General features: G+C 56.5%; 7 protein-coding genes across 7 annotated transcripts; 4 read left to right on the forward strand and 3 right to left on the reverse strand.

The window, feature by feature from the left end:
• Positions 1-267: 267 nt before the first annotated feature.
• On the forward strand, positions 268-1392 carry J4E93_001812 (uncharacterized protein; the record flags this gene model as incomplete). The annotated part of the gene is made up of 2 exons (XM_049339761.1): positions 268-927; positions 982-1392. 2 exons carry the CDS (start codon positions 268-270, stop codon positions 1390-1392), a joined length of 1071 nt encoding a protein of 356 aa, XP_049203718.1.
• Positions 1393-4644: 3252 nt separating this feature from the next.
• Positions 4645-5147, forward strand: J4E93_001813 (uncharacterized protein; the record flags this gene model as incomplete). The annotated part of the gene is made up of 3 exons (XM_049339762.1): positions 4645-4659; positions 4714-4798; positions 4846-5147. 3 exons carry the CDS (start codon positions 4645-4647, stop codon positions 5145-5147), a joined length of 402 nt encoding a protein of 133 aa, XP_049203719.1.
• A 452-nt stretch (positions 5148-5599) lies between these two features.
• Positions 5600-6150, reverse strand: J4E93_001814 (uncharacterized protein; the record flags this gene model as incomplete). The annotated part of the gene is made up of 2 exons (XM_049339763.1): positions 5600-6026; positions 6074-6150. The coding sequence occupies 2 exons, from the start codon at positions 6148-6150 to the stop codon at positions 5600-5602; spliced, it is 504 nt and encodes a 167-aa protein (XP_049203720.1).
• A 398-nt stretch (positions 6151-6548) lies between these two features.
• J4E93_001815 (uncharacterized protein) lies at positions 6549-7265 on the forward strand (the record flags this gene model as incomplete). The annotated part of the gene is made up of 3 exons (XM_049339764.1): positions 6549-6551; positions 6606-7039; positions 7088-7265. 3 exons carry the CDS (start codon positions 6549-6551, stop codon positions 7263-7265), a joined length of 615 nt encoding a protein of 204 aa, XP_049203721.1.
• A 1545-nt stretch (positions 7266-8810) lies between these two features.
• Positions 8811-9718, forward strand: J4E93_001816 (uncharacterized protein; the record flags this gene model as incomplete). Its single annotated transcript, XM_049339765.1, has 2 exons — positions 8811-9084; positions 9135-9718. 2 exons carry the CDS (start codon positions 8811-8813, stop codon positions 9716-9718), a joined length of 858 nt encoding a protein of 285 aa, XP_049203722.1.
• A 1365-nt stretch (positions 9719-11083) lies between these two features.
• J4E93_001817 (uncharacterized protein) lies at positions 11084-12754 on the reverse strand (the record flags this gene model as incomplete). The annotated part of the gene is made up of 2 exons (XM_049339766.1): positions 11084-12670; positions 12746-12754. The coding sequence occupies 2 exons, from the start codon at positions 12752-12754 to the stop codon at positions 11084-11086; spliced, it is 1596 nt and encodes a 531-aa protein (XP_049203723.1).
• Positions 12755-14452: 1698 nt separating this feature from the next.
• On the reverse strand, positions 14453-19172 carry J4E93_001818 (uncharacterized protein; the record flags this gene model as incomplete). The annotated part of the gene is made up of 4 exons (XM_049339767.1): positions 14453-15127; positions 15181-18903; positions 18952-19077; positions 19155-19172. The coding sequence occupies 4 exons, from the start codon at positions 19170-19172 to the stop codon at positions 14453-14455; spliced, it is 4542 nt and encodes a 1513-aa protein (XP_049203724.1).
• Positions 19173-19311: the final 139 nt, after the last annotated feature.

Here is a 19311-nt window from a genome sequence, read left to right on the forward strand (position 1 = left end):
ATGATCCACAACCTTGGAAGCTCCGCACTGAGCGGAATTCCGCAACTATGCCCAGGTGCCAGTCATTTGTGAACATATGCCAGGGCGTACATAACGCCTCATGCAGCAACCCAACCGTCTTACGTAGGCCTAGCAAGTCAGATTATCGACGAGCAAGAACGGACGCGTGGTAGTGACTTGCGGCCATTATCGCATCAGGCTCCCATACTTTAGAGGCTCTCTGATACTGGTACACAATATCAAATCAAACAGCAAACAGCCTCAAATATGGATCCTCGTACAGTCGGTACGGTATATCACCCGAATCCAAAGCCACCACTAACAAAACACCAAGACTTGTCTGCAGCAGCGCAAGATAGTTTCGCGATCTTTGTCAAGGACGAAGCCTTCTTCGCTCTCAGCTTTTACCTCGCAGGCAACAGCAATATCGAAGCTTGTGCGCCCATCCGCCAGAACCATGCATTTTTCCAACTCGAGCTGAACCAGCTTGAAAGCAGTCTTGGTACGTCGAAGCCAGCGTACATTGTTCTCCGCCGCGGTGACTCGCTCACGTTCATCACATACGTGCCATATCGCGCGAAGGATACCGTGCGAGACTTCCTCCTCCATTACAGACACGATGTTGTACGACAACTTGGCCCATCGCACATCTCAAGCTCGATAATATGTAAAGAGATCGCAGAGATTACAGACGCCCGATCGTGGGCAGAGCGAGATGCAGCTGCTACCCTGATAGACGACATAAGCATTCAAGGCAATAATGTAGAGTCGTGTACGAGCGCCGCGCATGCTGGAGGCGCTCGGAAAGACCTAGGATACAGGAAGAACAAATGCCGCCTTTGCGATCGCCGCATGAAGAACAGAATATCGTCTGAAGCTCTTGCAGCGCTGAACGTGCTCCAAGGCCCTGGGGCAGCCGTGCAGATCGTAAGGCATTCATCTCAATAGTAGCTTTAAAGCGTGATAGCTGACCCGCCCCAGTCCGTTGACAGCACTACCGAGACCCTCAAGCTGAACTACATCAAGAACGAACTATCCCCGAAAGATGTTGCAGCAACCGTACCAACCGACAAGCCTAGTTTCACCTTCTACCGCCACCCCGCCACCCATCTACTCTACTTCATCTTTCACTCGCCCGACCATGCCACAGTGCAGCAACGTATGAAGCACACAATGGCCATACCTGGTCTCATCAATGTCCACGCTCAAGACCAAGACGTGCATGTAGACCAGAAGATTGAGATTCACGATCCGGACGACTTGGTCTTTGGAGCCAAAGACGGGCGCATCGGCAGGTTCAGAAGCGTGTATCTGAGGAACGGGTTTGACGGGACGGAGAGCACGTATGATGGTTTAGAAGCCGACAAAGCTTTTTACGACGGGATAAAGTAGCGCATCTTTGATACATGACTTTTGTAATTAACACTCTCATCGTTCATCTACCTTGATTCTACCACACTCGTCTCACTACTTTACCTCGTGAATGTACTCCGCTGGCTCGCCTCTTTCAGTTGAGCCTCTACGCTGACCAGCAAAGTTAAAGCCTTCTAGTACACATTGTGCGCACTGTAAGGTGACTGCGGAATTAACAGGAAGGTTTACACCAGCAAAGAGTAGTGGTGTCGAGGAACTGATTAGAAACTTACGCATACGCCCATATGATAAGGAAAGCAACCACACTTTCCTCCTCGCTGAAATCCATAATCCATATATGACACATATCAGATTTCAAGGAGGCGTATCAGTCTAAAGCGTGTTTCTCATGGCCTATGGTATCGTACAGTACAGTAGATGCGCGAATGCTGCACGAAAAGAAAGACAAAACGCCATCTGCTGAAATGCAAGTTTGTATGCCTTCACCCCAGTATGCAGCGGAGATGATGTGTGGAGGAAAAGAGTAGATAACACAGACATGACCGCGCCGATGCAGAAGTATAGACTAGAAAGCGATGAAATTGGAAATGAAAAGAACACCATGCAGAATGCTACCCCTTGTCTCAAAGTCAAGACGGGGAGAAACGTCTTTCCCTCCCAGCGCCGATGCAGGAATATGCGAAACACCTAGACCTAGATGGATGGACATGTCGTGTGGGGATATCGAAATGACACTACGCGTTTGTGTGCGAAAGGAAAGACCCGGTTATGCATCTACATCGTCTTCCTGATACGCCTCCTCTTCCGCCCGCTGTCGACTTCTACACTCGTGCTCATCGTATCCCTTGCACTCCGCGGGGTGGAAAACCGCTCACGGATGTGCTCACGGATGACCTTCTTGGTCTTGTCGCGCTTCAACTGGCGCTCCTCGTCTGGGTCGACGAAGCGATGAACAGTGCGGTGATCGCGTATGCGCTCTTCCTTGTCGTGCTTGCCCTCCTTCTCCGTCTTGGGCCAGGGGAAGCCGTACAGTTTCGAATGGCGCTCGCACCGTGGACATTCTTTACGCGTGTTGTAGCCGTCTTGTTGTACAAAGTCGACGTCGCATGTCTGGCAGTTGACCCACTTGGAGTACTTGGCTGACAGGAGAGCGTTCGATGTCATGTAGTCGCCCGGCTTTCGCGTGTTCTCGACATAGTCGGCTTCGTCTCCCTCTTCAATCGTGATAGGGGTACCAACGCGGTTCTGGACGTCGAAACGAGACTTTGAGCGTGTTGTTCGTAGTGTTGGGCGGGGTTTGCGCTTGACAATCTGCTGGTTCACATCGTCAAACTCGAAGCTCTCAGAAAGTTCGCTGAGATCGGACATGTATGCGTCTTCGTCTGCAGGCGGGGAGGGCCACGGGGCGTTTACCGTTGTCGTAGTGATCTCCTCCTTCACTATCGCCACTCCCATCGCTGGGCAATCTTGTATTGTCGTGGAGTCGACCTGCTCCTTGGGATCGCCGGTGTCGTGCGGGTGATCTTCGTCAATCGAGGTGGCATCTGTAGATGATTGAGTCGACTTGGGTGACGCTGCTGCTATGGACGATTGCGGGGATGCCTCTCGCGACGAGCTGGCCAAGTCCGTATTCACCGTGAGAACACCTTCGCTATGTTCATTGCGGACTTCTTGCGATATCTCTGGCGATGAGACCAAATTGGTCGCTGGATCCTCTATACTCGAAACCGGGAGCTCCTGACGCAGGGACGATGTGCTGTGTGCCTTCTTCAGCGTCGTCTTGCGCAGCAGATTCGATGTGGGCTGGTTGGATGGCGAAGTCTTCTGCTCAAATCTCGCTCGCTTTGGGGCAGGTGTTGAGTCACGCGAGGGGTCGTCGTCCGTTGAATCTTCCAGCGATCGCTTCTGAGAAATGGAGGCTGCATCGGAAGCGGTTTCGGCGGTCTGATCATGACCTGCACCCTCCACCTCTTCATCATCCCCTTCGTCGTTGTGGATGACTCGCTTCATAGGTGCCCAGCCGTTTTGCTGCAGGCTTTCGCAAGTATTGCACAAACACTCCTCATTATCGTCGCCGAAGTAGTCCTCGCCGTACGAAACTGTAATTTCTTCTCCTTCAAGAATCGGCTTCACTGCAACAATCTGCATGCCATCGTAGCCTTTGGTTGTGAGCTTTGCGTTGGCGTCGCAGTCGTGATTGGCGAAGCGCGCGGGACCTAGGAACAAGGAGCGCGTCTTCTTGCGGCTTGAAATAACCAGACTGAAGTCCTTGCTCTGCAGCTCTAGAGTTTTCTCTTGCTCTTCAGTCATAGCTACTTGCACGCCGGTCAAGTACTTGATTTCTTCGCGTGGGTTAATATCTCGTCGCGCGGTGATCGAGGCCTCGTGTTCCGTGATAATGTAGCGGTTGGTGGTGGTGACCTCGAATTGGCAGTCGGCCATGTAGATGTTGACGTATCTGCGGAGATGGCGCTTGAACTGATCCTGATCGCGCTCATCCTTCAGCGTGTTCATGAACCTGCGCAACCCCGGCAGTTGCAACAACTTGTGCACTGCCTCTGCAGGATCCCTCTCCCAGACTACGTGTCGTCGGATAACGTCGGCCACATCCTCCTCGTGCAATCCCCGCGAGCCTGTGAAGCGGCCACCTCTGTTCTTGCGAATCTTGGCCCAGAAGTAGAGTTTGTCCACGAGCGCGTCGGTGATGATGTCGTCGAAAGTGGCGAGCTTGTCCAGCGTCAGTTTCGTCGAGGGCGCCATGATGGCGCGATGGGGTGGATGAGTTCGAACGTGCCCGCGCAATCCGCCGCCGGTCGTGGAGATCGTAAGGAGTCGTAGGGTTTCGCGATTAAGGGGGAGGCTGGCAGGGCTGGCTGACGTTATGGTGGCCAGCAACGACAAGTCATTCACCGTCGCGTACAACAATAGCTGCACCACAAACGAAAAGAAAGAGCGTGCAGACGACGCGCGCAAGGGAAGGAGCGAGCGACGGCACGCACGGGGGATCCAGCACTCGCCCGATAGTTTACGGGAGTATGGACTCGACGGAACTAGCCCTGCAGGCTATCGAGACCCGCATGCGGCGCATGGGGTGAAGGGCTAAGCGAGCATCATCGGGGCCCCTGCCCATGTGCGGCTAAACTGCGGTGGCACGAGTCCAGCTTGCGACTTTGACAGCGACCAAGACACACACCCCCGACGTCAACACCACCACGCCGCGCGCATCGAGGCAGGCAGTCGAGACCAGGATATCGGGAGAAGCCACACAGGATGATTCAATTAAAGGTGTGCTGGGCCGGTCACGCGCGGCAGAGCAAGGACTGATGGATGCCCTTCTAGACCCTCGTAAATTGCATCGACAACTCGGGCGCCGCCATAGTCGAGTGCGTCAATGTCCTGCGATCGAAGCGCCCCGCGAAAGTTGGTATGTGCGCGAAACTCCAAGGCACGGCACGAAGCTGATGGAAGCAGGCGACCGCATAGTAGTGGTTGTAAAGAAACAGCGAAATTTCGGCCCGGAAACCGGCAACAGCGTCTCCATCAGCGCAGCGAACAAAGTACGGCGAGGCGACGTCCGACATGCAGTTGTGGTACGGACAGCGAAGAAGTGGCAGCGGCCGGACGGCAGCGTGGTCAAGTTCGACGACAACGCCTGCGTACTCATCAACAAGGCCGGAGAGCCCATCGGATCGAGAGTCAGTGGTGTTGTCGCGGCAGAACTGAGGCAGAAGCAGTGGTCCAAGATCCTATCGCTGGCGCCCATGCACGTATAACGGCTGGCATGTGGGTGGGATGAAAGATGCATTTTTTGGGAGTCTATGAGCGCTTTGGAATGTAACATTATGTGTATGCCACTACAATTGTACCCATGGGTATCTCAACGGCTGTTCCCTAAACTCCTCGCAGCAAATATGTGAGATTAAACGCCAGCTACATGCATTCCATGTCGTTGTTCTCTTAGTTATCAGACGGGCGTGAGACGTGACCGCATCCGGCGCACACGTAGTAAAGGGCCTGGACCGGTCAGAATGGCTTGCGAACATGCAGGAGAAACTTACCATGCCCGTCTCGGCGGTCCGCTGCTGCGACTGGAAGAAGACGGCTTCGTTCTCGCCGCACTCTGTGCATTGTTTCTGGATGCGCGGTAACTAGACGCAGGCACAGTCAGCGAGCACGCTCAAGAGCAAGCAAGCAACTGTACTGGTGGAAGACGCAGGAGGCGCTTTCAGGACGTGGGTTCGTCCCACATGTCCTCGTCAAAGTCGTCGTCGTAGTCTTCAAACATTTCATCCTCCTCGCGCATCTGCTGCTGGGGGCGCTCGGCTTGCGGGTCCTCGTCCTCGGCCTCGAGGGCAAAGCCAGGAGCCGATTCCTCGCCGCACTCCTGGCACATGATGGGCATGCCGCACATGGTGCAGCAGGGCATCTCCTCAGAGAGAGCGGCCTGGGCAGCTTGGGCATCGGACAGGGAGTAACCAACCGTGGGATCCTGAGCAACCTCGGCTGTGACACCAGCTGTGGCTCCGACTGTGGACGCGATTTCGTGGCGCATGACGCAGGATGAGGGCGCTTCTTCGGTGAAGTTGCATGTGCGGCAGGCGAAAAGCAGCTTGTTCTCGGACTTGTCTTCGCGGGGGAACAGCAGGTTGGAGCTGCGCGTGATTAGCCAGGCTTCGTGGTTGCAGAAGAGGCGACGCACCATTCTGAGCAGAAGCGGAAGAGAATGGGCTCCTTGCCGCCCTTGGAGCCGCCCATTTGCGCTGCTGGTGAAGCCATGCTGAGTGGACGTGAGGTCGTAAATCGTAGATGTGCGTGTGCGTGTGGATCGTCGTGACGGCTGTTATGCGCGTGTGAAGAGACAAAAGCGTCGAGGAAGCCTGCGCACAAAAGTTGGGTAGGTACAGAGACAGAGTCACGTCGGCGAGCGCGGGCCACCCGTCTTGATTCGCGCGGCTTCCGTTGCTGTAGCAGAGCCGCGTTCTTTGTTTGGCAGGCGCCCCCGCATTATCGACCTTGAGGCGCCGATCGCCCTGTCCACCGCCTGCAATTCTAGACGTCGCTCCACGCTGCACGCACAACTGCCCGTGCGGAGACTCCTATCAACCTCTGCACTGCTCGCCCTCCCCCTACCACAGCCTACTCCGTCCAGCGTCACGCATACATCGTCAGCAACCATGGTAAGCACTGCGCCCGTCGTCCCAGCCCACCTCGCACCCCCTCACGCATCCTAGTCGTCCGCCGAAACTGGTCTCCCCGAGGGATGGGAGGTGCGCCGCTCCAACACCAAAAACCTCCCATACTACTTCCACGCCCAGACGAAAGACTCGCGATGGGAGCCACCAGCTGGAACCGATCCGGACAAGCTCAAGGCATACATGGCCGCCAACCACAGCTCCAAGGGCGTTGCGCCCGCAGCCTTCGCGCCGACTGAAGGCAAGATCCGATGTGCCCATCTCCTCGTCAAGCATCGCGACAGCAGGCGTCCGGCTAGTTGGCGGGAGCCCAAGATTACGCGCTCGGTCGAGGACGCCCGGGAGATGATACGGGACTACCAGAAGCAAATACAGGCGTACGAGAGGGGACAGGAAGACGACACCGCCAAGTCTCTGTCTGAACTCGCGACGACCGAGTCAGACTGCAGCAGCGCTCGCAAGGGGGGCGATCTGTGAGTCTCTGCAGCGGGAGACGCGGCGGAAAACACTAACGTCATCAGGGGCTTCTTTGGCAAGGGCGACATGCAGAAGGAGTTCGAGCAGGCTGCCTTCGCCCTCAACAAGGGCGAGGTGAGCGATCTGGTCGAGACGGCATCGGGGGTGCACTTGATCCAAAGGTGGGACGAATGCCACAGGTCTCAGTATGATGCTAACCATACGCAACGCAGGTTGGAATAGTCGATGCGTCGCGCCAAAACTAGGGCAAACAAAGCGTCATGTACTGTGATGAGGGGTTTCCTGGGACGCGTGCGGGCTGTGCAGACGCGTCGTGGATACCCGCTCAACACCAAGACAATCATGGTAGTACTAGTAATACTACTATCATGAGACATGCATGTGAAGTCCAGGAGCGGGCGCAGCACGTTGGCCGTGTGTCGTGTGTGGTTGTGGTTGTTGTCTGTCTGCTAACATGATTACGTCCTTTGCAGCTCCCCCTTGGTCGATCTGCGTTGGTTAGGGACCGTACGTCGTTGCACGCGTGCTGACGACAAGCAGACCACAATCGAGAGGGCGATAGAGTTTGTGGGGCCGGAACCAGACGCCTTGAGATAAATTTTTCCCATCGCCCGCACACAGCCCACGGCGGCCAAATTCGCGCCCTGCTACAAAAGCGCGCACCAGGACATCGTCGTCGCATCCCGTCTCGCCGTACCGCTCTGCGCTTGGACAGAGACTTCGGCTAACGCGACTTCCCCCGCCAAAGCCATCGCTGCGCTACTGCAGTGAGTAGGCGCCGGCCTCCAAGTACCTCAGTCAGCTGACGTTCAGACTTGAAACCCGCATACTAAAGCCGTCTGGGAGCAGACCTCGAGCCGTCTCCCACTCACTTCGCCTCGCACTCGCACCGTTTCAGTGCGTGTGGCTGGTTTCGGCATCCCTCAGCCTGCGCCTCGCCCCCAAGCCAGCCCGGTTCCGGATCAGCCCGAGAAGACAAGGAAGCGGCGGCCCAGTGACGTATCATGTAAGTTGGCTGGTTTTATCCTTTTTTTGCATCAGCCCACCTCAGAAGACGAGGAGCAGCACCGTCGGGCGCAGGTTCTAGACATGCCCAGCAAGTTCGTTTTGGGAGCCTGCTGCAGCGCCGTAGTGTGGCGGGCATGCCGTGCAGCGACTGGGCGGCCATCATCCCGAGCGTCTGGGTGTCGTGCCCTAGCACCTTTTGCAAGGTCGGCGCACGCACAACGCTTTTCCCTGCGTCACAGTAGCCCGCAATTCGACTGTCAAGCTCCTGGGCATTTGGCCTCACCAACCACAGCGTTGCCGCCCCAAACCCTCCCTTCACCACCGCGCCGCTGTGCTTGCACGCCCACCCCGACCGCACCGCCCGTGCAGCTGCTCTCACTGTCCATTGACGTAGCTGCCCCGTCAGACTATATGGGAAAGTCCCGGGGCCGCACTTTCCCATTACCATCAGCTCACGCACCAACGCCGCCCGCAAAGTGCCCGCATACCCCTGCCGACTCCACACGGCGCCCTGTTTACTCCGCTAACACCTTCGATCACCAGCGCTTCCGCGATCTTTCACCCTTCCACCTCCACCACCTCACACAACCTTTTTGTCTAGAAGATTCCCGTCGTTCTCTACAAATATCACTCACGCTCCTTTGAGTCTTGACAGCGCCACTCACTGCAGTGCTCCCGCTACCCACTATCCTACTCCACCCTCCACTCTCCTTCGACCAAGACTCCACACAGACCTACTCAACCTACCTCGTTGCCGCTATGGCTGCTCCACTATCTCCCCACCCTGTCTACCACGACCCCATCCCAACATCCCGCCGTAACTCCAGTCGCAAGACCATCTCCTGCCTCTCACGCACTCCCTCCAACGTCGATGCCCCTCGCACTTTCTGCCCCAAGGACGGTGATGCATTCAGCTACGACCCCTCTCACCTCCGCCACTGGTACTGTCCCCAAGAGCTCTGGGACCGTCTTCCCAAGCAAGTCCAGTCCTGCCTCGGCGATGTTCAGCATGCGGGTGCCGCTGTTCTGACTGGTAAGTCCAATTACGCCTCAGGCACTTGATATCGTACTAACCGCAAATAGGCTTCGAGCGTCTCGACAAGCACCTCGACAACTTTGACGATAGTCAAGTCGACCCCAGGGCCACTGGAGACGAGCTTCTGGTCCACCTCGACGAGCTTCCGCCTCCAAAATTCCGCACAGTCAGCAACGCCAGCAGCGTCTTCCAGTCTGACACTTCCTCGCCTCTCACCAGCGCATCGTCCGCTTCTCAGTCAGGGAGCGCCTCTCCTTCCACTCCAGCCTTCTCTGTTTCTCAGATCATGTGCCCTGGTTCACCCATCTGCTTGGGTCCTTCGGAGCTCTCCCGCTCACGTGAGCGCTCCTTCTCTACGCCGCTTAGATCGCACGACGCCAAGTACGCCGCGGAGCTGTCGCACCTACGTACCGAGGCCCTGCCGCGTCTACGTCACAAGTCTTACAAGGTCGAGACTGAGTGGCAGGAGGCCAAGCGTGTCCCGGGCGCCATATCTGCAGATGACATCAACGCCTTCGAGAATTTCTGGGCCGAGAAGAAGTTGCTGATCCTCAGTCTCAATGAGCGGGGTAAGCGTCTTGCGAGTGCCGCTGGTCTTGCTACCACCGGACTCGGCTGGTGCGCCCCGTAGAGGCTAGTGAGGTGGATCTCCTCGACTTGGTCACTCGAAATGGTTCACTGAGCGCATCAGTTACGCGACATGGCGCAGCACCCCCAGTTACAGCCAGTCGACAACCATGAACTTCTTTTCTTTTTCCATTTCCTTGGAGTCCTGTTTCCTGGTTTCTGCTTCACTTCCTGTGCGTTACAAGCGAGGAGTTGGTCGGTCGGTATTTATTCATGTAGGCATCTACACCGCAGATCGGGAAGATCTACACTTGGAATGGACGTGCGTTCACGATAGATCTCATACACGCCCATGTCTTCACGACGGCGGTCTCACGAGAGATCCATTTTTGCCCATGGCGGCTGCTATGGGGCATTCTGGCGGGTTCAACCCGGCTCATCTTAGGCGTAAGGTCAGCTCAGCTCAAAAATAACGAATCATAACATCTACATGACGACTTTGTTTGTGCATATTCCTGCTTATCGGTGATGCGCGTCGCTTTCGTCATTGGTCACTTCCGAGGGATGCTGGCTTGATACCCTTATATTGTGATGCCCAACACCGGCCATATCGAGCCACAGGTGCATAAGTTGTGGCTGCCCAACATACACAAGTGAGTTCGACGCCTCTCGCCATCTCCGAGGAAAGCTGACAGGGCGCCGTGATATTGTCGACACGGGTCGTGCCAACTATGAGGTTGGTCATGTCGAGAGACGCAGCCAAGCCAAGGCAAGCGCAAGCCCGATGCTGCACGTTCCTCGGCACCGCAGCCTGCATCTGCCAGCAGCAGCCAACTCAGGCCGCCCCGCCCCTGCCACAGCAACGAGAGGGGGTGTGTCCGCGCCCGCGGATCGACATGTTTCACTACCCAGGCCCCAACCACGCGAAACAGGGCGTTCTGACCGCATTCTGGATCGGCTTTATGGGCGAAACGTGACGCGCCCTGCTTTAAAATAAAAAGAAGAAGAACACGACCAAATTTGGGTCCGTCGCAACGATTGGTCTGACCAGGCTAATATTGACCGAGACATACACACGTCCATACTATAGTAATGTTTCCGTGCCGTCTCTGCTTTGCTCACACATGGAGGACCAGGTGTTGCACATTCCTAATAAGCATCGTCGTCATCTGTATCAACTCGGGGCTGTTTGCCACGATCCAGACTGCCGTTGTTGTTGTTGATGAGGTTGGCCCTCCTCCCAAGCGGACTGGCACCAAAGTCACGCCTGATCGGGCTATCCCTGTCTTGAACGCCTGGTCTCCTGGTGGTGCCACGCCCTAGAATGTAAGAAGATTTAGTGTGCTGTACTGTACGTATCCCAAGAAACATCATGGTGGAATGATGACCATGATGATGATCATGATGAAAGGTGGGTGACGGGGGCTTTTTACTTACCGGCCCGGTCACGGATTCCTCCTGCTCCGCCGCCGCCGCCGCCTTGTTCATGTCGTATGCCTGACGACCGCATCGAAGGTCCTGGTCCGAGATCGAACTCATCAGACGATGTGTCCAAGTGGACTCGTCTACCTCCTCCACCTCGATTGCGTCCACCGCCCATCATCATGCCTCCGCGGCCTCCAACCCCCATGGCTTTGGCGTACATGGCCGCCATCTGATCCATATCCATATCCATGCCCATACCCATGCCCCCATTGTTGAACTGCCTGCCTGCTTTGGCCGCCCCTCGATGCGACAGGAAGGGGTGCCGCATACCTCCATTCTTGCCTAGGAGACCGCCGCCGGCAGATTGCATATACGGATTCCCCATGTTCATGTTTAGCCCCATGTCGTCCATTTCTGACAACATGTCGTTTTCGATGCCCCCTCCCATGCCCATGCCCATGCCCATGCCCATACCACCCATGCCATGATGCATCATACCCCGTTTACCACCCGTCACTGTTGGATCAGCCATGCCAGGTGGCATCCGACCCGTGGTGCCGTATGGATCACCGGACATCATGCCCATCTGCTGTGCCATTCGCGGATCCATATCCATGCCACCACCACCACCGCCATTGTTCATCATGAAAGCACGCTGGCCCATGTTCGGGCCGCCGAAAGGTTGTCTAGCGGGACTTTCGGAACTGTCACGCTGACGTCGTTGCTGTTGCTGACGACTGTCTTTCCTGAGATCTTGCAACGCTTCCAAGATGTCATCTTTGAGTGTGTCGAACTGGTCTTTGCGCTTCTTGTCCGCTTTCTCATCCGACTTTCTCTCCGTCTTCTTCTTTCTCCTTTTACTCTTTTCGTCTTTGCTACTGCTGCTGTCGCTTTCACTGCTGCTCTTTTTGCAGGCTGTGTGATCGCCGCAGTCTCGGCCCAGGTCGGTTTTCAGTACGTATCTGATCTCACCGCTAGTGCGGAGGTGGTCTTGTTCGTCTTCATTGGAGTCGCTGCCATGGTGCTGGGGATCGTTCTGGGCACGGTATAGTACGCGGTGGCTTTTCCGGCAGTTGCAGCCTGTGGTGCAGGTACAAGCATCAAGCCAGGCGTTGTCGCCCTCGATCCACTCTTTCCCCGATGGTCCAACTTTCTTGTGAAAAGGTTGACCGCGGTTCAAACGGGCTGACGTTTGCGGCTCCGCCCGAGGCCGCCGTGGCTTCTCGGCGTTGGCATACGCGCCCATGGGGATGTGTTCGTAGTGTCTTGGCCTTCTGCCGGAGTGTCGTCGCGTCGCCTGAGGTGGATCAGGAACGCTACTCGATGACTGGCTGGATGGTGGTCCCGGGTGGTTTGTGTACGGGTTCATGCCTGGCCCCGACACACCTCCGCCAGCACCAAAGCGAGGAGGCATTGGTGGATTGGACGTGTATTCCGGCGGCATGCCAGATGGCGGTCTAACTCCCATTCCGCCCGCTCCAGCAGGCCCCATGCCACCGCCCAATCCCCCTAAACCTCTCATGCCACCTAGCCCCGGACTCCCGGGCATGCCCATTGGCATACCGCCCATCATGCCAGGATAGCCACCTACCTGCATTTCAGGCGCAGACCTAGGTCTTGCGTCCATTCCGTCGAAAAGCCCTCCTGGTCCACCTCTTCGGCCTACTCCTGGCATGCGACCTCCCATCATGTTGCCTGGGTATTCGTTCGAGGGTTGTCGTCGCATACCCCTTGGGCCTATTCCCTCCATCATGTCGAGTGACGTACTTTCGCTCTCCTCACTGTCTTCCAAGATATCGAGATCTGGTCCTCCGTAGTGAGGTCTTGGTCTTAGGCGTGCTCGCCTGCCCGGTGAACAGGGTGTGTAGATGGGACCGCGTGTGTACGGCTCTGATCGTGATCGTGCGTAGGAAGGTGGGTGGACGGTGAATGCTGTACCTATAGACAGCCCGTCAGTACCGTAAGTTTCAAGGTATATTAGGACCCGTGGTAGGTGGCAGGAAGAGATGGAGGATTACCAGGTGGAACCAAGACTTTGCCTCCTGGAGCGTTGACTTCAACGAGTGGTGGAGGCGTAGAATGCGATGCACCCATATCGGTCGCGTTGTACGGACCAATGCAGCAGACCGTTGTGCTGTGCTATAAAAGGAGACTCTCTTCGATGAGCCTATATTGTTTTGGTCGTCGTTCTTCTTCTTTCTACACCGAGTGATACTTTTGCCTTCTATATCGATTTCATCTCAATCTGATCTTCTCCACTAATAGCCTTGGACGTGTAATGGACAATGGCGGGTGAAGAAAGGAGTGTAAAGACTGATGTGTTCCCTAACACTGTTAATTCAGCACCTGCTAGCTTGAGCCATCTGCTGACATGCCAGCGGTTATTTGTTTGCTGTACTGTGCTCTAACGAGGACACACGAGTGTCGCGTCACGTTACACGACAGCATTCATTGTCGTGTCGCGGTTTGTGCCTCTACGTCAGGCAAGATTCTCAATTGTCCAACTTCCTCTCAACGCATGAGAGTGATTTCAGGACAGTATCGAGAGAGCATTAGAGATCACAGTGGGGTTTACGTATGCGCGTATGTCTTACGGTGCCGTGGTCGGATGTATGAATGAGAGTGCTTCGCTTTTTGTCAAAGCAATGCATCATCATACTTGAGTGGAAAAATTATCACGCCGCGTCCGCGCGACGGAAAGCCCGGGGACACGGGAGATCAATAGAGAAGAATGCAATCATGCCACTCCACGATACGCGCACCAAAGCGATGGACTGTGGTTGCTGTATCTGTTGATGCCCTGCCTGCGTAGAGACGAGGGCCCTGGAGGCAGCGGCAATCACACTATCCCCGCAGCGCATCACGCACAGCACACCCAGCAACAATCATGTAATATAAAAAAGTAGACTTTGGAGTCATGTTATGTTCTCATACACCTGATATAACTACTGCTCATACTCCATGCCTCGTCGCTATCAATCATTATGCAGTATCATAAACTCATAGCCGGCAACGCCGAGATGAATACAACGCCTATCCACACCAGACAGTAACAAGAACAGTGATAAGATGTGATACAAAGAAACAGACGCAACAGCACTCCTTCAACGTTTCCGCGGCTTTGTATGCAACAGCGAGAATGTGCCGAAGCGCCGCAGCTCAGCGAGATGGTGTATTCGACTCGGGAAACGGATGCGCAGCACCCGCACCTTTCAGATTTCTCCTCCCCTGTCGCCGTCTCCAAAACCCCAATCTTAGTCGATGAGAGAGAGAAGAGTATTGGCGAAGCTAAAACGCAAAGAAAAGCCAGTAAGTAATTGAACAATCAATGAAAGAGAGTGACTGGTATCAATGATGGAGATGGAAAGAGACACTAGAAAATCATCGATCGAACCTGCTCTCTGCGACCCGGCTTGCTTGACTCTTGCGTTCGCGGCCGTGGCGGCGGCGCATGCGACATGCGAACATCCTTGAGAGGTGGAGTCGGCGCGTGCGATTGAGTGCGGGCGTGGCCCTTTACCGGACTTGAAGGCGTGGACTTGATAGAGCTCAGTATATCGTGCGACTGAGTGCGCTGATGAGAAGGCCGGCGGTTAACGCTCGGTGAGCTCGTGACCATGGGATGCGACTTGGTTGGCGAGATTGGCGTACCAATCTGCGATCGCGTAGCCTTCTCCTTACGCTCCTTCTCGAGGACCATGGCCGCCCAGCCCTTGTTTTGAGCAATGTCCTTGCCAACGGTCTCCGAGAGCACCTTCATCCAGGCCTCTTTCTGTTCTCGACTGTCGGCGTAAAAGTCAATGACCTCACCGTTAGCGAACCGTATGCGGAAGCCCTCTTCAACGAACATATAGCCCTCCTCATCCTCGGCGAACCCGGACTTGCGCCGACCACCGGTCTTGGTTGCGGATGGTTGCTGGAGAGCGCTCTTGTCATCCATGAGCTTCGAAGCTTTGGCTAGGTTGATGGTAGCACGCGGCTGCCGTGTGGACTCGTGGTAAGCCGTAAGCTTCGTGCCTTCCAAGCGGAAGAAACGACGTCGCCAGTACTGCAATGAATGTTAGCCATGTTTACGAATAATGTTGCAGGCTTTCAACTTACTGGACAGTCACCACCCTGTTGGCTCAGTGTACCTTCGAAGCTGATGTCCTTGACTTGCTCAGCCTCCTTGAGCTCGCGAATGCAGGCATTCATGCTTTTGGGCATGTCAGAGTCCTTTGCGTTCTTGGGCTTCGGGACGTATAGCAGCTGAAGAGTGAGCTTGCCCACCCGGTAAGGTGGGCGGCGAACGACACCTCCGCGCTTGCTCTTGACACTGCTGGCGCCAGTATTATCGACGGCCCACTCGTTGAAGCAAGGAATGTCAACAGTCAGCGGACGGCCATATGCTTGGTTCTCGTGGTTGTTGAGGCAAACATAGGCACGGGCGAAAGACCCATCAGGTCCGACGAGGTCATGGAGCAGGTCCCAAGCGGTGGCCTTTTGATTGCGCTTGGCAGCAGCTTGAGCCTCCTGCTGTTCCTGTTGAGCAATGCGGTCGGCTTCCTCTTGCGCTTTGCGTTCCTGCTCCTTTCTCTTCTTCGGCGATGAGAGAAGGTTCCGGAAGGCAGAGTGCGACTTCTTGTGGTTGACGGCCTTGGCTGGCGCGGCAACAATCTGAGGGACGGCTGGAGGCTCCAGCTTGGTCTGCAGTGTGAGCTGGAATTCGAGATCATCCATGACGACAAGCTCAAACTCTTGTCCGATGGGAGCGGATTGGCCAAGCTCCAACCAAGACGTTGTAACGCAGTGCAGACCGTTGTCAAGTGTCAACTGGAAGTGGGTTCGCTCGTGCTTTGGTAGCGGAAGATCAAGGTCCTTGACACCGACGACCTTGACGAACACGAGACCGCGTTCCTCGCCCTCTTCAGGCTCACCGTCATCTCCCTGTTCAGCGACTGAGTCTAGACCGCCAGCAACAGCAGATTCTTGGCCAGGAAGAGGCGGTGCGGGACCCTCAGAGGTTCGAGTACGGCGCCCGGATGCTGTCCGGATGCTCTTCCTGCGAGGCTTGCCATTCCAAGGCTCCTTTGTCCAGGCGGGCTTACGTTCGGCGCTCGTCTTACGAGAGACAGGCTTGGCAGCTGCATCGCTGGTGGGTTCGGTGGGGGTAGGCGGCTTCTCGTCGCTAAACTGTCGACTACTGGCGACAACGACTTTGGTGTTTTCGCGCATCAAGTATCCTTTCTGCTCGGGAATAGCATCGTTAGCGGGACTGTGCCTATAAACAAAGCCTTCACCTGACATCTGGCAGGCCGCGTCGGAGACGGCAGCGGAAGATGTAGGGAATCTGGCGAAGGGGGGAATGGGGAAAAGGTTCTCTACCTTTTGTGACTCAATGATGTTATCAAACTCCTTGTCTAGCCCGAAGCTGAGATCGTTCGACTCGTCACCCAGGTCGAGATCACCGAGCTTCAGAGCTAGCATGCGGTTCTCCTTGGTGGTAATGCTCACTTGCGTATCGTCGTCATCGAAGTGACCTTCTTCGTCGGCATGGCCCAACTCTAGGCTCATTGACTGGCGCTTCGGGCTGCGCTCAGGGACTGGCGGTGCATGCTGGCCACTAACCTGGCGACGCGTAGCTGCCATGTCAACCTCATCAGGGATGAGCGACGGGCGAGTCTTGAGCTTTCCTCCGGCACCCCGGATTGTAGCTTCCCGTTGAGGAACCTCTGGGGCATTTTCCTGAGGCGGAGGGGAAAGAGCCACTGGATGCCGAATGACAGAGTCTGGGGTACCAGGCTCCTCAGACTCGGAACCGTCCTCCTCTGTCTCTTGAGCTTCAGGAGTAACAGGGCGGCGGAGGAAGTCGCGCATGGCATCCAGCTTGGGCGCGGTATCCAATGGACTGGCAACAGTCGCGAAAGAGGCCTTTAGAGGGTCCAAGCTAAGATCCATATCTTTACCTTCGAAAGTAGAGTACATCTCGTCCTGAGGCGCCTGCTTCTCACCTGAGACAGGAGAAGAGGGGGCAACGACGGGTGTTGGTGGACCTGATGAGTCGATAGTACTCTGGGAAGTAGGCTGCTCTTCAGGCTGAGGCGAGTACTGGCTGGTATCGTCTTCGTCGTCTGACTCCTGGGGCATAGGGTGCCGGATGACAGACGACTCGCGCTCGTAGTCCTCGAGTTGAGAGATGGAACTGCCATCTACATCGGTGTCATCGGCATGATCGCCTTCATCTGGGTTGGCATAGCTGTAAGCGTCGACAACGCTGTCGGCCTCGCTGGCGGAGACACCTGAGACCTGACGCGGATGCTCGTCGAAGTTGGAAGAAGCTTCACGCGACGGAATAGGAACATCAGGGTCGAGGTCAGCGAGATCGCCATAGCTGCGCTCGGGGCTGTACTCTGGCTCAAACTGGCTGTACTCTTCCTCTTCCTCATCGTCGTCCTCGCCGTCCTCGAAGTTGCGGCTCTTGACGCGCCGGAGGATGGACTCGCGAGAAATGCGCGGGATCTTGGGCTCGTCAAGCGTCAGCTCGGACTCTGTAACGTCGACTTCTGCAACGTCAACTTCGACTGCCTTCTTCTTGTTCTGCATCTCCTGTGTTGGAGTGCTCGTATCGCGGTCGTCATCAAAGTTCATCAGACGCAATCGGTCCTCGAGCGACATGGACACCTCGCGCATGTTGAGCAGATCGCTCTTGGAGATGCCAGCTGCTTGCGGAAGCTGAGGAAGAGAACGCCGCCTGTCGCCAACTCGCTCTGCGGCAGCGGACAGGCCGATGCTCGAGTCGCGCCGCCGGTTGGGGCTGCCTGGTATGGCGGGAAGAGGAGGAAGCGGTCTTGCGTCGCTGTCGGAGGCTGTTGACCCCATGCGGGAGCCATTGGTCGTACCGTTGGGACGGGCACTGGGCATGGGACTGTTGTCGCGACCTTCAAAGACATCGTCGTAGAGATCGGTGAGCGAAGTGTCGGCAGCCTGCGGGCTCATGTGGCGCCAGTCCTCGGGCAGCACGACGGGCGTCTTGTCTGTGTCTTCTAGGGAGGCATCGAAGCTGTCGTCCTGGTCGAAGCTCATCTCCTCCTCTGTCTCGTCTTCGGAGTCGTAGCTGCCGTCGCGCGACATGGTGGCGACTGAAGGGTCGGGCGTGACCATCTCAAACTCGGTGATTTGAGGTGGAGCTGTGTCGAAGGTCACACTCTTAGCATGGCGGCGCAGCGGGCGGGGGGTCTGGTGGACGAGCTCCTCGTCATCAGACATGACAGCGCTCGAGTCGCCGTTGTACTGTGGGGAGTTGAAGCGACCGTTGCTGACGAGGGAAGATTTGGTGGGCGACATGCGCCCCTCGGACGGCGAGGGCTTGGAGGGTGAAGCGAAGGAGGACTGTGTGGGCAGCTTCGCGGGCGACGTCTTGGAGGGGCTGAGGATGGGAATCCGTGTCTGGCTCTCGGAGCGGCTGTGGTGGTGGCCCTTGGCCGGGCTCTCGACTTCGTTACGCATGCCGTGGAGGCCGCTGCCGCCATAGGCGTTGCCCTGGACAGCGGTGCTGAGTGGGCGTCCTGCGGCGAGCGGGCGGTCGAGCGGCTGGACCGAGTTGGGGTCGTACTCGTGCTTCTGCTCGCGTGCGAACATGCTGCTGTTCTTGACGCGCGACTGCTTCTTCAGGTTCTCGATCGAGTTGCGCTTGGGCGAGAGGGGCGAGCTGCCCTCGTACTCGTTCTCCGACGTGTCGAAGCGGCTCTTGGGCGACGTGGTCTGCTCCTTCCAGAAGAGACGCGGGCTGTGAGTAAATGGCGACGAGTCGCGGAAGGGCGAGCTCTCTTTGGTCAGGATGATCTTCTGGGCCGGATTAGCAGGCAGGCGAGCGAGGCGGGCGCGGGCACATACCTTGGTTGTCTGGTTCCAGCTGGGAGAGTTCCTGCGGTGCTCATGGGGGCTGATTTCCGACAGGGGACGGCCGCTTCCCTTTGTGGGCGAGGAAGTGGGCGTCTTGTTGATGCGCAGCGGCGACACCTGCGGGCAGTGCGGTCAGCATCGCGCGCGCCCGACGTGAAACAGGCGAGTGCAAAAGGAAGTACGATGATGCTTACCGCTTCGTTGCGCGACATGTTGACTGCTACGTGCGCTCGCGCTGGGTGCGTCGTGGTGTGGACGCCGTGCCGTGCGCGGGCTCGCACTCGGGCGGACTGGGTCAAGAACGGGCTCCGTCGAGGAGTCGTGCAGGCTCAGCGGAGAAGGGCTGCGCGC

Source organism: Alternaria ventricosa, assembly GCF_023758065.1.
Source record: "Alternaria ventricosa strain BMP 2768 chromosome Unknown scaffold_2, whole genome shotgun sequence".
Lineage (NCBI taxonomy): Eukaryota > Fungi > Ascomycota > Dothideomycetes > Pleosporales > Pleosporaceae > Alternaria > Alternaria ventricosa.